The sequence below is a fragment of the Ambystoma mexicanum genome, chromosome 9, assembly GCF_040938575.1.
Source record: "Ambystoma mexicanum isolate Mex_15411 chromosome 9, UKY_AmexF1_1, whole genome shotgun sequence".
Classification (NCBI taxonomy): domain Eukaryota; kingdom Metazoa; phylum Chordata; class Amphibia; order Caudata; family Ambystomatidae; genus Ambystoma; species Ambystoma mexicanum.
Window position 1 is genome coordinate 919367109 of NC_090931.1, and position 14655 is coordinate 919381763.

Genomic DNA, 14655 nt, shown 5'->3' on the forward strand with positions numbered 1-14655 from the left:
CTGCAACTATGCAGCTGTGCTTCACCCTCCTACCGGTGGGGATAGATGCAGATAATTTACCAATGCCATCAATGCGCACCCTAACACTGGTGTCAGTGTGGAGCAACATGAGCATCTTCAGAAGCCCTGGCGGAATATTCCAAGCCACCAATTTTCGCCATATGTTGTTCCGGAACACTGCTCCTCAAGGTGGAATTAATATGGGCAACCCACACCGGCTCTGGTACACATTTTATTGGCAAGTCACTTTTAGATGCTGCCTTTATTACCTTCCCGATTTCGGTATTGTTGTTTGAGGTAGCGATGTGAGCAATTCACAACCAACTTTCCTTTCTGCATCTGGATTTATGTTCTTTCAGCCAGTAGCTGTAATTCTTTTTGATACATTTGATTTTTTAGCAGCACTATAAATGCCCAAAGAGGGAAATAAGGAGGCTGCAATGTCGGCCCCTAGTGGTTTTTTAGCTGCCTTGATCCTCGGATCATAGTTAGTTTGCTTAATGTATATTTTACTACAGCGCTCGGAAAGGCTTTTATATCGTCTTTGTTTAATTGCTTCCTTTACACAAACAATCAAAGACAAAGGCTTCACCTATACTTGGAGATGAGGTAGATGCAGGGATCGAGGCAGGTAACAGTTGTTCAGAGGAAAGGTTGCCTTTGTCCAAATTATTAGGGTTCCAATGAATGCGACTACCCCCATTATTAACAAATCTGTTACCATTCAGGTCATGTTGTTTCTGTTTTCTATTCTACTGGAAAGGCTTAAAGAGAACACATATAGGTAGGTGATTGCTCTCTTCACGGGTGGCTATTGCCATATCCTCCACCAATGATGGGCCGGTTTGGTTCACAAAGACATAATAAAGTGTGGAGGCACTCTTTCCACACACCAGAGTATATGCCCTCTGTGCATCACCCGCACAGAAACCATTCAGGCAAATGAAACCATAGGTTTCCAAAACAGATGCCCAAGCACTACTTTGTCGGTTATGCACAGTCTGTCTAACGGGAGCAGATTCAGATAACACATTGAACTCAGTTTCACATATATCAATATCAGCATTGAAGTCAGCCATAATCCATATGGGAAACCTATGCATGTATGTCTCAAGAATGTGTTTCACTGCTAGAACATTATTTTCAGTCGCAATACAGTTAGGTGGATCAAACACATGAATGATTATAATGGTTGAATCTGCATTGTACATTTTAGCAGCTTGGACCTTAGGTGAGGGTCCGGGCACCTCGGCCAGTGACCAAGGCGACCTAACCGAGATCAGTAAGCTGCCCTTAGGTTGTCCGAGACAACCTTTCATAGCTACTTTTTGTCATGTGGTACGACCATCCAAATGCGTTCTCTCAGTAAGCCACGTTTCCTGTAATACTATAACTGAAAATAACTCCATTGTCGACCATAATCCATCTTCCCCAAAGAGATGAGAGAATCCCTGTGTGATCCAGGAGCATAGGATGTTAATGTCATCTGGACATCGAGGAGAAGTGAGTTTTGAATACAGACGGCAGCCATTGCCAGTAACCATCACTTGGGCTCAAACACCCGGGGTCCATAGTACACTCGGGTATTTTGGGTCTATAGGTAGAAATGCTGATACCTTGATTGTTCGTTGTGCTGGAGACAGAATTAGTAATGGTACAGCCAGATATCTGCTCGGCTCTACAACCAGCACTCATTACAGGAGTATCTACAATATTTGTCGGAGACATGCATTGTTTACTTTTAGGATTGATGGAATCAGCTTTACAGGGTCTAAATTTATCGGGAGTTTTATTCACTATACTACAAATATACCCAAGTCGATGTAACTCCGCCTCGTATTTGAGGATATAACCCAATGTTGCATCAGAATTGAACCGGATGTTGGCGCTACTAGTTGTGATGTGCTCAATCTGATCAACAATTTTGAGGTCATCTGAACGGATTACTCTTAAGGCGGCCACAGAATGGAAAATACTAGGAACCGCAGCTCTATTTAGGGGAGGAAGATATTCCTCAATGGATACAGGCTTAAGTTGCAGAGCTTTCATATATACCCCAGTATTAGGAGACTGGATATTCAGGACAGCCCTCGTCTGTTACGAGGGAGAAGGGGCCCAGAAATCAGTTAGTTTTGTTGTACCATGTTGGTCAGTGGCAATAGTAAGACTGGGGGTGGATGCAGTACTTATTACAAGAGACCTCACCTGCGCCTGTACCAATGGATACAACCGGGTGTGTATTCACACAACCCGGTTGTGGGTGTATGAAATACACCACATGCATGCCGGTCATAGACTCAGGATTGGACAAAGCTGACCCAATGAATGCACCTGCCGGAGGCATAGTATTCTTACTACTTTTGATGCCAATGGATTGAATTTTTATCCCAGGAACGTTATTCACAGGAAAACTACATGCGTTTTTACAAGTTTTAGCTGATTTGGCAGACAAAAATGCCTGTGAGGTGACTTTGGCTTTTCCTTTTAGTAGTTTCACCTATAGGGCACTTTCGCCACTACTTCTGGGATAGTAGCAAGAGACTCATCATCAATATTAATCAGCACTTTAAATGTAGAATTTGGACTAAACACAACTTCCAGATTAGCTCGGTGTTAGAGCCCTGGTCTCTTACAGTTTTCTATCCATGATTTATGCTCTTAAGGAGAAGCGGAGATTGGATTTCTAATTTATTCTCCAGTTTCTCAGACTTGGAAACTAAAGTGGTAAACAAGCATTCAAATGCCATAAACATGTAATTTGAAGTCCTGCTCGTCATACTGCCATCAATCGAGCCAGGGACTGAAAAGACATGATTGGTAGACTCTACCCCATTGTCCCTGTGGCTATCAGTAGTGATCCTCATCTTTTTTCTGGGCATCAAACAATTTAACAACCGCACCTTCAGGATTAGCACTCGCATCAAAGAAGGTTTGGGGGTCAATAGACACCAGATAAGTGGTGGAGGTTAAGTCCATCAGATCACCCAAATATTCAACCTCTGGTGCATTCACTGGGAGATCTATTTCATCACGGAAAGCTGTGAGGCTTGCAGTCACTTCATTAATTGAATTGTGAATCATGATTGTGATGATTCCTTTTTCAAGGATCGCCCCAGGTAGCATGGTTCCCACATCGAATTTCACAACGCTATCATATACAGCTTCTTCAGGAGCTACCGGTATAGGCAAGCTAATATTGATGACAGGAGTCTTGTACACCCTTGTGCCACACATAGTCAGGCCCCCGGGGCAGCAGGTATCACATGCGCCTAATCAGACACTACATCAGGGTCAGAAATAACGGTTACAGAAATCACATTATCAATTAGCTTAGATCCCAGGCACCCCAAGGAGAGATTCAATTCAGTAACAATCTTTTGAACTGCATTCTCCTCGTCTATTTTACTTAACACACTCCGTTTAGGAAAAAAGGATGTATTCAATTTAGGTGCTCTGGTGATGTTTGGAGTGCATGTTCGGTGGCAACGCCGCAGTGGCTTAGATACCCCAGCATCAACACTGGTATCACCCAAAATAACCAGATCACATGGCTCCTCCGTGCAATCAGCAGGTGCATCTGGCTGAGACATGCTCAGATAAGAGAACGCATAAGGCCAGACACAGGTTACAAAAGGAACTAGAAGGAGCAATCACACACAACAGGACAGTTTCCTCCATGGTACTGGCCCGATATAATAAAATAAGTAACAAAACTGCTATATAGAGGAGCAGAACAGTAGTTTCACCATGTGCGCAATTACTGTGCGATTAGGAGTGAAAAGAATGGAGGTTCATATGCACTCTCTCACTAAGGGCTGAAGATGATCTCCAGTCCTTGCAGCACCAAGAAAGATGAAAGATAAAAGTATTGCATGTTTGCAAATAGTACCAGTGTTGTCAATCATTTTCTTTTAAACAATTTTACTAGGGAGATTTTTAATGAGCGATTCCACTCCCGGATACCCCACAGCTAACTGGGATAATGAGGCACAACGGTTGGTTAATACAGATTTACCTGCAGGAAAGAGGAATGAGTTCCGCCACCACTTACAGCAAACTGCACTTTAAATGCACTTCCAAATGCGTGTGCACAAATACACGTGAACAATCTCTTTAATAGTGGTTCCGTTATCAGGGGGCGGGGATTCATGCAAAAAGAGGTTATTAAGCACGGGAATGCTTTCTGGAAAAGATCATCAACATAGAATGGGTCCACTGTAATTATGGTGCACGTTCAGTATTCAACAAAGTCCATATATGTTGAAAGATCCTAACAGACCTGCAGTGATTCAAGAGCTGTGGTACGATAACCAAGTCCAGAAAGCCAAGGGTCAGACACTACGAACTGCACTTTCAAAAGCACTTCCAAATGCGCACAAAGATATTTCATCAATTGCTTACATTACAATAGTATGATAAAAAGCAGAAATGCATTTCATCTACCCTTCTTCCCATTATTATTGAAATCCCTCCTGCAAATTGTTAAATTTTTCCATGACAAATGCGGCATAGCCCTGCTTCATGAGGTACGTTGATCTAGGCACCTTGGCGTTCATAAGTAGGTAGTTAGTCAAATCGTGACCTCATTATAAGGAGGCACGTTTTTGAGTTGCATACTTGGTAAAAATATTTAAATGGAACCCGAATGGTAAAACCTTGCCTTATATAATCTCTGAGGGCCACCCCTTGGTGGATAAATATTCAATGTTCTTCATACGGTCCCAGATTCCGGCTTTACATTTAATCTCCTTGGTATCCAAGCCTACATTAGCAAGCTTCTGTGCCATAAATCCAATGTCTGAATGGAATTTTCCAATATCTTGCAGCGAGCATTCCATTATTTTGTGTGGACCATCAGAGTTGAGCATTAAATTCATTCCAAAATAAAGAGATTCTTGAAGTGTTATGATAATGCACAACAGAAACGGCTTATTTTTTACTTTGGAACCAACCACGATGTTATGCTAATGAGCTCATGTATTGAACCCCCACCACCATAGGGTATTGCAGCACGGAGGCTTATCCGGATAACCATGGGCAAGCTAAGAGACCAGATACTCCCTCCGTCAATCTGATGCACCGGATAGTTATCAAACTGGGATACTGCATTCAACTTCCAGAAGTCTATACAAAACCTCCACGACCTATCTGGTTTGGCCACAAGGACTATTGGTGATGACCACAGACTCTTTAATGGTTCAATTAGATCTGCGGCTAGCATTTTCTTCACCTCCCTGGAGCACTACCTTCTTCCTTGCTTCTGGAATTCAGTAAGGCCTCGGGTTAATCACCTTACCTGTGGATGTAATGTTTAATACCTTTCACTTGCTCGGGTTCACTATTGAAGACATCTGGGAATTGATCTATTGGATCCTGGATGTCCTGTAGTTGTTTCTCTGGTAAATCAGAGGGGAACAGACTATGTTCAGATTTCTCCTTTGTTAACAGGTGGCCATTAGGACAGAAGAGGACTCAACTGTGTCCTCCTTTCACTCTTTAGTTTTGATATATTTGGGTTTTGAGTCTTCTGTTTGGCTGGGCCAGCCTATAGTAATTGGGCCAGAAGGTCTGTACCTTCATGACAGCGTTTTGTGCTCTGAGGAACGGAAGTGGATTAACCCTGTTTGTCCGATGGAAAAGGACTGTGGTATTGCCTTATTGTCGTAATGGGTCTTTTTGCTTTCTTGGGCCTGCCCTAGATATGTTTGGACTAGGTCCTGCACAATAGCCTTGTGCTCTTTACGCCGTTGGGTTGTTTGGGACATGGCTAACACTGGCTCTTTTGTTTCTTCGCATGTCTCTAGGAGCATGTCCAATACGTCACTGGGGTAGCGTCCGTAAAGGAGCTCAAAATGTGAAAATCATAGAGAGGCAGAGAGGGGTTTTCTGATTGTAAAAAGGGCCCATGGGATCATTGTGCCCCAGTTGTGTCCATCTGCTTCCACTAATATTTGATAACATTTTTTAGAGTTCTATTAAAACGTTCTAAGCTGTCTTGTCTTCGGGTAAATGGGAGGTGCTTAGGGATTTGCTCTGTAAAATCACCTTCACTTCCACAATCAATTTTGACATAAAGGTACTCCCTTGATCAGTTAATATTTCTCTTGGGGGGAATGGGGGGGCATCCATGGCAGAAAAGGGATTAGGTGTTAATCTGTTGTGAAATATTATTTTGTTTATCACCCCTGGGGCAATAAAAGCTGTCGATCATCTGCCATGTTTGTGCTATTCCTAAGCGGCCTGAAGTCAAATGGGCACGAGCTATCTCTTGGACACCCCTCCTATGGCTTCTAGGAATGATACTCTGGGTCCTGGTTATCCCTTCTGATAGAGAAGGCCTTGTTTCAACAAAAAAAGACCCACTCTCGACCAACCTTCTTCTTCGGGAACTACCTTCTTCTTCGGGAACTACCCTTTTTTAAGAAGGCTTCCGACAGATTAATCATTTAGCGGAGTAAAAGTGAGGTCGGGAATTAGCTCTGCCTCTTCACTAGTGGTTCTAGGGGTTACTGGAGTCAGGATAGATGGGGTTCTTTATCAGCCTCTCCAAAACCCTTAGTACCTCTTTCTGTGAGCTCTTGTCCCTGATCCTCTGTGGGTTTGGAAAAGAGGGCCCCTTCTAAGATTCCCCGGGCAATTTCTCCCCAGTTTTCACATGTTCGGTTTGTTTCTCATTGTTCTGAATTGACATGTTTATGTCGCCTCTGCAGTCTGAGTCTATTACTCCAGCCATTGTATCCAAGCTAGGCCAGACTTGGATACTAGGCGGATGCAAGTGCCCTTAAGTGGCAACAGGATTAGTACTGGGGGGGATTAACTGGCATTCTCCTACCTCTATAGAGACATCCCGACTACTTTGTAGGTCATAAACTATAGACTCAGTAGTAGCAACTATCAAATCAATGGTCTGGCTGCTCAGTTTGGAGTATTTCAGGGTTCCTCAATTTATATTGCTCGAGTCAGATCCCACTCTGACACCATATGTAAGGATGTCAAAGGAAACGGACACAAGGGTGGCATGGTGGTTGCTACAAACGTTTATTTATAATCAAAAGAAATCCTCACTATCCCTATTTTATAAGAGGGGATTCCCGGCCATAGCAGATTTCTCATCTGGTATGGCAGAGTGAGCTGAAACGAGATTGTATACTTTCCTGAATGGGCACCATCCCATAGAACAGCTTAATTGGTGGTGTCTGTTCCCAATAGAGGGGCTCTCAAATTGTTAGCAATTGCAAGCCCTCAAAAGGTGAAACAAGCAAACGCCACATGCCTGCTTTCCCTTTGTAGCCATGCCTGCTTTCCATTTGCAACCATGCATTGATGTTTGAATGCAGGAAAGTTGACCTGTATATGCAAGACCTGTGCCTGGTTTGCAATATGTTAGATCATGATTTTGTAAGAAGGCTTGGTCTGCTGGCTGGTTTTGAGCTTTTAACTTGAAAACTGTTAATTACGTTCTTTCTCATATACATTTAATAGCAGACACTGCTAGCAAGTAGCAACTGTTTTTTCTTAGTCTCAACGTTACATTCCTATTAATATTTGCTCACTGCAGTAACTTGTATCTTTTCTTTCAGAACGGTCTAAGTGAGCTGCAGCAAAATGGACGCTACTATAATATTACCCATTCTGAAGAAGAAATTAGCCTACCTTTCAGGTTGGTGTTTTGAGTCTCCCAATTTCTCACTTTCCTTTTCTGATACTTTCCTTTTATGTGTAATTGACTATTACAAGTATCAACTGTGGAAAAAGCATGAGCGCATTCACAACATTTTTGAATGTTTATTTATTAGGCAATATTTGTGCATACAGGAACTCATTTATAGATTGTCCATTAGGTTAACATTTTTGTATTGTCTCCACAATTTATGGACCACTATTGATTTTTGGACATTGGAGATTTTAGGGAACAGGGAAAGAAGAAATACCATATACATGAGGATTAGTGAAGATGTGTGGTATAGTCACTTCCAAAATGTTGGTTCTGATAAGTTCTTGCTCTTAATGTTTGCCGAAGATGCCATTTTGATGTCAACCATTCAAATTGGGTTAAAGAAGCAACTTAAGCTCTTCACTGATTGTTGTAAATTGATGGGTCTCGAAATAAACCTATCAAAGACCAAATCCATTATCTTCCAAACATGCAGATAGATGATATCATTTGATGGAACATGTTTACACCAAGCCTCAATGTAAGACTACCTGGGACTAAGATTCACAAGCATTTGTAAATGGGCAGCACAAGCCGATAATCAAACCTGGCTCCTGAAAGTGTAAGCACAGCAATCACCAGATTTGTACATGGCAATGGGGCCTTGGTACCTACAATAGAGATCTGTAAACGACAGACCAGGGCAACTGCATTATATGACGCTGAGTTATGGTGTTTCGAGCATAACATTTTGGCAATTGGGGAGCCACCAGGGGGCGCTGAGATGTGCTGACGCTTCTCAGTCGATATCCTCCCCAGGGCACTGCATTTTTGAGTTAAGAGCCCCCCCCCAGCCTTCTTGCAGCCTGGCCCTAACCCCCCCATACCAACCCCCCCATACAAACCCCCCACCCGCTGGAGGCGTCTGACGGTGGCAGGAGTCGTCGGAGCGAAAATCCGGTGTCGATCGGTGCCGGAATCATGAAGATTGCAGCAGTGCGTTGGGAGATGCTCAGAGCCTGGTGAGCGTCTCCATTGTGAGAACTGCGCGGGCCTGGCCTGCCGTGCCGTGGGGGGAGGGGTGGAGGCCTGCGGTTTGCCATGATGTTTTGCGGCTTTATTGGAGACCACCACCCATTGCTGTGACGGGCTGTTGCAAGAGGTCTTCCCGGTTGCAGGTGGCGGACTCTGCGGCTGGAGATTAACAGGCGGCCAGGCGCGGCAAGCCCCTGGGGGAAGTTGGCCGTGGAATTCCTGGACTATCACTCGGTGTTGTTGGACGTCCGTGCTTGGGACGCAGGTCCCCGGGCTCGCCCCCTGGGACTTGGCAGCGGCGTGGGCGAGACCTGGACTCGGAGGGGGGGGGGAGGCCCGTGGTAGGCCATAATTTGTCACAACCCTCTGGAAGATCCCCGCCTGACGTTGCACACAGGCAGGCATCAGCAAGGGGACCTCTGGGCTGCCAGCGGCAGACTGTGCGCTTTACCGCTTTTGGTTTGCTGGGCTTGGGACGGGGGTCTCTGGGTAGGTGCCCTTGGACCCAGCACCAGCAGAGGCGGAGCCTGCACTCGGCGGGGGAAGCAGCTGCTGGAGACGCGCGGCCCCAAAGGTTGTTGTGGTAAGTCGCTCGAGAGGCTTAAGTGCAGTTGGTTACTGCCCAGACTCTGCTCATGTGGCGATTTCCCCCTATATTCTACGGAGTGACTGAGCACTGAACTGTGGGGTTCCGATCTGAGAGGAGCGGTCCGGGTCCGTCAATTTTGGAAGTTTGCCATCTGGGTCTGAGGGGTGCCACGGGACACCCATTCTACTTGGGGTGGTGGTTATATTTGTGCTTATTCCCACGTCACCCCCTTCACTGGAATGCTACAACTTTGGGGGGATTGAATGGTCCAGCCGAGCCGGTTTCCTTCTTGGCTGTGAGTGTTCCACTTTGACAGCTCCCTGTACCCTGCTTGTTGGAGGAGGAATCTGGCACTCTTCCTTGGTCCCCTTGCCATTCACCTCCATTCGCTTTAACTGGGTCTTCACACACTTTACTGCGAGCGAAGGAGGACCCTGCATGGTACTGCATGTGTAGCTCTAGAGGGCGAACGGCCCGAGGTGTGCAATGAAACCTGGAGTGGAGAGGGTGAGTGATTGAACGCTGCGTCACCTCCATTGGGAGCCCGAGGAGCTAGTGCCTATCAGATTGGTGGCTGCCCTGGAATTGGATGCTTGGGGTGCAGGCGTTGCAGAGATTCTGGCGATCTCCCCCCTCAGGAGAAAATTCTCAACATGAATGATGCAAACCAGCCTGAGACAATGGAAACTTCAGATATGATTCGTAATATGGTGGCTTTGCTGGAAGAGATTCGTGACTTTCGCGCGGATATTAGCAAGAGGCTGGATTCCCTTGATAAGAAAGTGGACGATGTGGAAGACCGCGTCCAGGCTCTAGAGGCTAACCAATCCTCCGCCGACCTCTTTGAGACACAATTTGACCTGCGTCTCGTAGATCTGGAGAGAAGAGAGGAAAAGATTTTGATCAAACTGGACGATTTAGAAAATCGAGAGCGGCGCTCAATCTTAGATTCCTTGGGGTTCCGAGCAGGAGGGGGAGACGCAAGCGGACATCAGGCAAAAGGTCAAGGAAATAATAAACTCTTTATTTGGGGATGGAAATACAGATGTCCCTACCATCGATGGAGCGCACAGAGCTGGAGACCGCAGGGGTGATCCTCGCTCTATCCTTGTGAAGTTTTATTACTTTGTTGAGAAATCTAAAATCCTGGAGCTGGCCCGCAGGGGAGGTCCGATTGACTGGAAAGGTGCCAAGATATCCATATACCAAGACCTGTCGGCGTTTACGCTGGCGCGCCGGAGACTTTGTGGCCCCCTGATGAAGTGGTTGCAGGTTAAAGGAGTGCGATATAGGTGGGGGCATCCCTTTTCGCTTTCTTTTGAGTTCAATGGCGAGAAATATGCTCTTGTATCAGAAGCTGACATCCGGAAGGCGATGAGTGAATTGCTGAGCAACCCTCGTATGGAGCAGGAAGCAGTTGGTGAGGGACCCAGCAAAGGTCCTCGTAAAGAATCCTCGGGGTCCTTGGGGCAGTGGCGTGTCCGGGGACACAGGAAAATGACGCCCCCCCCCTCTCCAGGACTATCGGGGACCTGACTGGGGAGTTCTTGCTGTTTTTGTGTCTTGACGTGGAATCTGATGTGGTAAATTGGGTTTGGCTACATGTTCGGATTTCTTTTTTTTTTTTTTACTTGAAGCTGGGGAGGTGTGGGGGGGGGGCAAGGCTCCGAATAAGATGAGTTTCTTTTGAGGTTTTTTTTCGCCCTGGTGGAGTCGATCCATGGTGCCCTGAAGGCTCGACAAGGAGATGTCGCAGCCCTTTCAGGCACTCGAAGGTTGGGGTGTGGGGGATGGGGTGGTGGGTTGGGAGGGAAGGGGAGGTGGTCAAGCTACTGAGATTGTGTTGTTCAACATGTTTGTCTTTGTTAGGAGGTTGTGCACAGGGGTTTTCGAGCTAGGCATATACGTCGGCCTCCAGCAGGAGGTGATTGAAGCATTTGGCTGTTCTCATGGGTGATTCTATCCATCCTTTGTCGGTGGGGTCCCTAAATGGGTGGGGTTTGAACTCTCCAACAAAGAGGTCATTGACTTTGAGGGAGTTTATTAGGCTTAAACTGCATTTTTTTCTTTGTTCAGGAGTCTCACTGGATTAAGGGGAGGGAACCTGTCTTCAAATCTAGGGCTATCCAGTATCTGTTCCGAGCATCCTATGAAACAAAGAAGAGGGGGGTTATTCTTTTGGTTTCTACCGATGCACATTTCTCTCACAGGACACCTAAGGCGGATCCAGAGGGGCGTTTTACTATGGTTAAGGGAGAGGTGAAGGGTCGTTTGTTCACTTTTGTGGGAGTTTACGCCCCTAACCAGGCCCAAGACTCTTTTTGGCAGGGGTTGGGGCGGAAGATTAGAAATTTCACAGAGGGAACGATAATAGTTGGGGGAGACTTTAACATGGTATTATCCCCAGATAGGGACAGGAAATCAGCCAGACCTTTTCCAGAAGTTAGCGGATCTGTTTTGCCGGGTGAACGAGGAATTGGGCCTGGTCGATGCTCATCCTCCTGGAAGCAATCTAGACCCACTCTACAATTATTATTCTTCTGTACATCAGTCCTTTTCTAGGATTGACTATGTGCTGGTAGATTCCTCAGTTCGGGACTACATTACAGATTTTAGGGTAGAGACGGTCCCATGGTCAGACCATGACCTTGTTAGAGTCAACTTGGGAGTTCCCCGGTCTGCTCATAGAATAAAATCGCAGATGAGTCCTGTTCAGCGCGAACGCCTCCAAAAACTTAGAGCGAAACTGTCCGCACTTCTCGTTGGACAGACGGAGAAGAAACTGGCGTTTCTGAAACAGCGCTACATGGAAAAGGGGGAAAAGGCGGACAAGATTCTGGCCTGGAGGTTGAGAGAACTTCACAGAAGTAGGCGAGTCAATTGCATTATTGATCAGTTCGGGGAAAAATGGTTGGAAGATGCCCAAATCGCAGAGCAGTTTAAAATGTACTATGAAAAGCTCTATGCTACTGAGTATTCGGGAGAAGGATCCGATGTGGACCGGTTTTGTGATTCGCTCCCACTTCCTGGTCTTTCACGAGAGAACGCTGCCTCTCTAGAACTCTCATCTCCCCTCAGGAGGAGGTTGAGGCTATCGCTTCCTTGAAGAATGGTACCGCTCCAGGGGATGATGGGTTTCCTGTCTTTTTTTTAAAGACGTATCGATCCACTTTGGCCCCGTTTCTAGCTAGGTTGTATAATGGTGCGTTGGATTCGGGCTGCCTCCCCCTCTCCATGATGTCAGCTCTCATCATGGTCATTCCTAAGGAAGGGAAAGACCGCTCGCTCTGTCAATCCTATAGACCTATCTCTCTTTTAAATATTGATGTGAAAATTTTGGCTAAACTTCTGGCGAACAGATGGTCTAGGTTTCTCCCCACTTTGGTTCATGGGGGATCAGGTAGGTTTCTGACAATCACGCCAGGGATTTGACCATCTCAAGAAAACGCTGGGCCTGATGAACGAGGTCTCCAGACGGAAAGTGCTCCGCAAGATGGGTTTGTGACAAATTCTGTGGATGGGTCTCGGCCCTGTATAGCGGTCCCTCTGCGCGGGTGTTAGTAAAAGGCTGTACGACCTCAAGTTTTTTACTTTCCAGAGGAACGCGCCAGGGATGTCCTCTTCCCCTCTGTTGTATGCCCTGGCTATGGAGCCATTTGCCACAGCAGTCGGAGCCGACGAGGGAGTGACCGGGGTGCGGTGTGGGGACTGAGTTTAAATTATCCCTCTTCGCGGACGACATTCTGGTCTATTTTTCTAGCATCTACGTCTCCCTTCCGCGGCTGTTTGAATTGATTCGTTGCTTCGGGGCGTCCTCTGGGCTAAAAATGAATATCTCCAAGTCTTGCATTATGCCCATGGGCAAGCAGGACCAGGATATTAAGGGTAAGACGGAAGTAATAGGCATGCGAATTGAGAGTGTCAGTACTAGGTATCTGGGCACTAACCTACCAAGGGATCTGGGTAAGATTTTCGAGTTGAATTTTCTTCCCCTTCAGACTAAGCTTTTTGACGACTTGGCTAGATGGGCTCCTCTCACTCTTTCATGGTTTGGGCGTATGGTCTTAGTAAAGATGAATGTCCTCCCCAGACTTCTCTATCTTTTCGCCTCTCTCCCTTGTCTCATCCCGGACTCCTTCTTTGCGTCTCTTCGATCCCAAATTATCCGCTTTGTGTGGGGTGGTAAGAGAGCTAGAATTAAGTTTGACACTCTAACCCTTCCTAAGGCACTCGGAGGGTTCAGCCTTCCGGACTTTAAGTTATATTATAAGGCAGCTCAGTTGCGGGTGATGTTAGAGCATTTACGAGATGACCTTAGGACATACTGGACTTATGTAGAGGATGTGCAGGTTCACCCTTATAAGGTCAGGGACTTGCTCTGGTCCCCTCCGCGCTCCTGTCCAGCAGCTGTTGGGACCCACCCGATTCTATCGGTTCTCTGGGCATTATGGAAGCCAAATAGGGACAACAACCTGCTCTCGTCTTGGCCTTCCCCCCCCTGTCCTCCTTGTGGGGCCCTCCACTCAACTTGGGGACCAAAGGCTTTCGAGTAACACAGGCATGGTCGGACCAGGGGATCGAGAGGGCTGCCCAATTGTTCTCCAGGGGAATTTTATTGACTTTGCTCAACTATCGGGAGTACTGACAGAGAATCCCCCATCCATTTTTGATTATCTGCGGATTAAGGGCATTCTTACAAGGGCTGACTGGGGGGCTTCCCTTTCCCCTCCACTGACTCTGTTTGAAACAGTTTTTGTGGAATCCGGATCTAGGAGAAGGTCTCTTTCCAAAATTTACGGTGTGCTGGTTGCAGAGAATCTAGAGGGCAGACAAGCATTCAAACATGTGTGGGAGGAGAGAATGGGGATGTCCATTGACGAGTCTACATGGGGTTCTGTTTTTGGATCCACCTTTAAGGGGAAGCTCTACACAGCAGCTATGGAATCTAATTTTAAAATTATCCACTCTTGGTATCGGTCTCCTGTCACACTGTCTAGGATGTGTCCCAAGGTGTCCTCTGTGTCCTAGAGCTTGTCCTGGTAGAGGAACTTGGTTCCACATGTGTTGGGAGTGCCCGGTCATTCAGGTCTATTGGGCAGAGTTACTCACCCTCTGGAGATGCTTTTGGGTACCCCCATACCAGAGAGTAATGACTCGCCTTTCTCCAGGGTGGAGGGAGCGATGTTGAGGGCTGGGAGAATGGCCTTAGCTCAGAAATGGAAGTGCCCACAGGCCCCTACGAAAGCGGAATGGTTTAATAAGCTCTTGACTATTTTTACATACGAGAAATTATCTGCTATTGCCAATGATATGTCCTTTTTTTTCGTGATTGGACAATTGTATTAAGTGAGGACTGTAAACCCTTAACGCTCTAATT

General features: G+C 46.3%; 1 protein-coding gene across 5 annotated transcripts in view; it reads left to right on the plus strand.

Moving 5' to 3' along the window:
• SESTD1 (SEC14 and spectrin domain containing 1) overlaps positions 1 to 14655 on the plus strand; it is a 1198983-nt gene that overhangs the window by 141119 nt on the left and 1043209 nt on the right. For all 5 annotated transcript variants that reach the window (XM_069616097.1, XM_069616095.1, XM_069616099.1 and 2 more), the window contains one exon: positions 7581 to 7660. In XM_069616097.1, the coding sequence (XP_069472198.1) occupies positions 7606 to 7660 (55 nt within the window). In that variant the 5' untranslated portion in view covers positions 7581 to 7605. The remainder of the gene's footprint in view (positions 1 to 7580; positions 7661 to 14655) is intronic.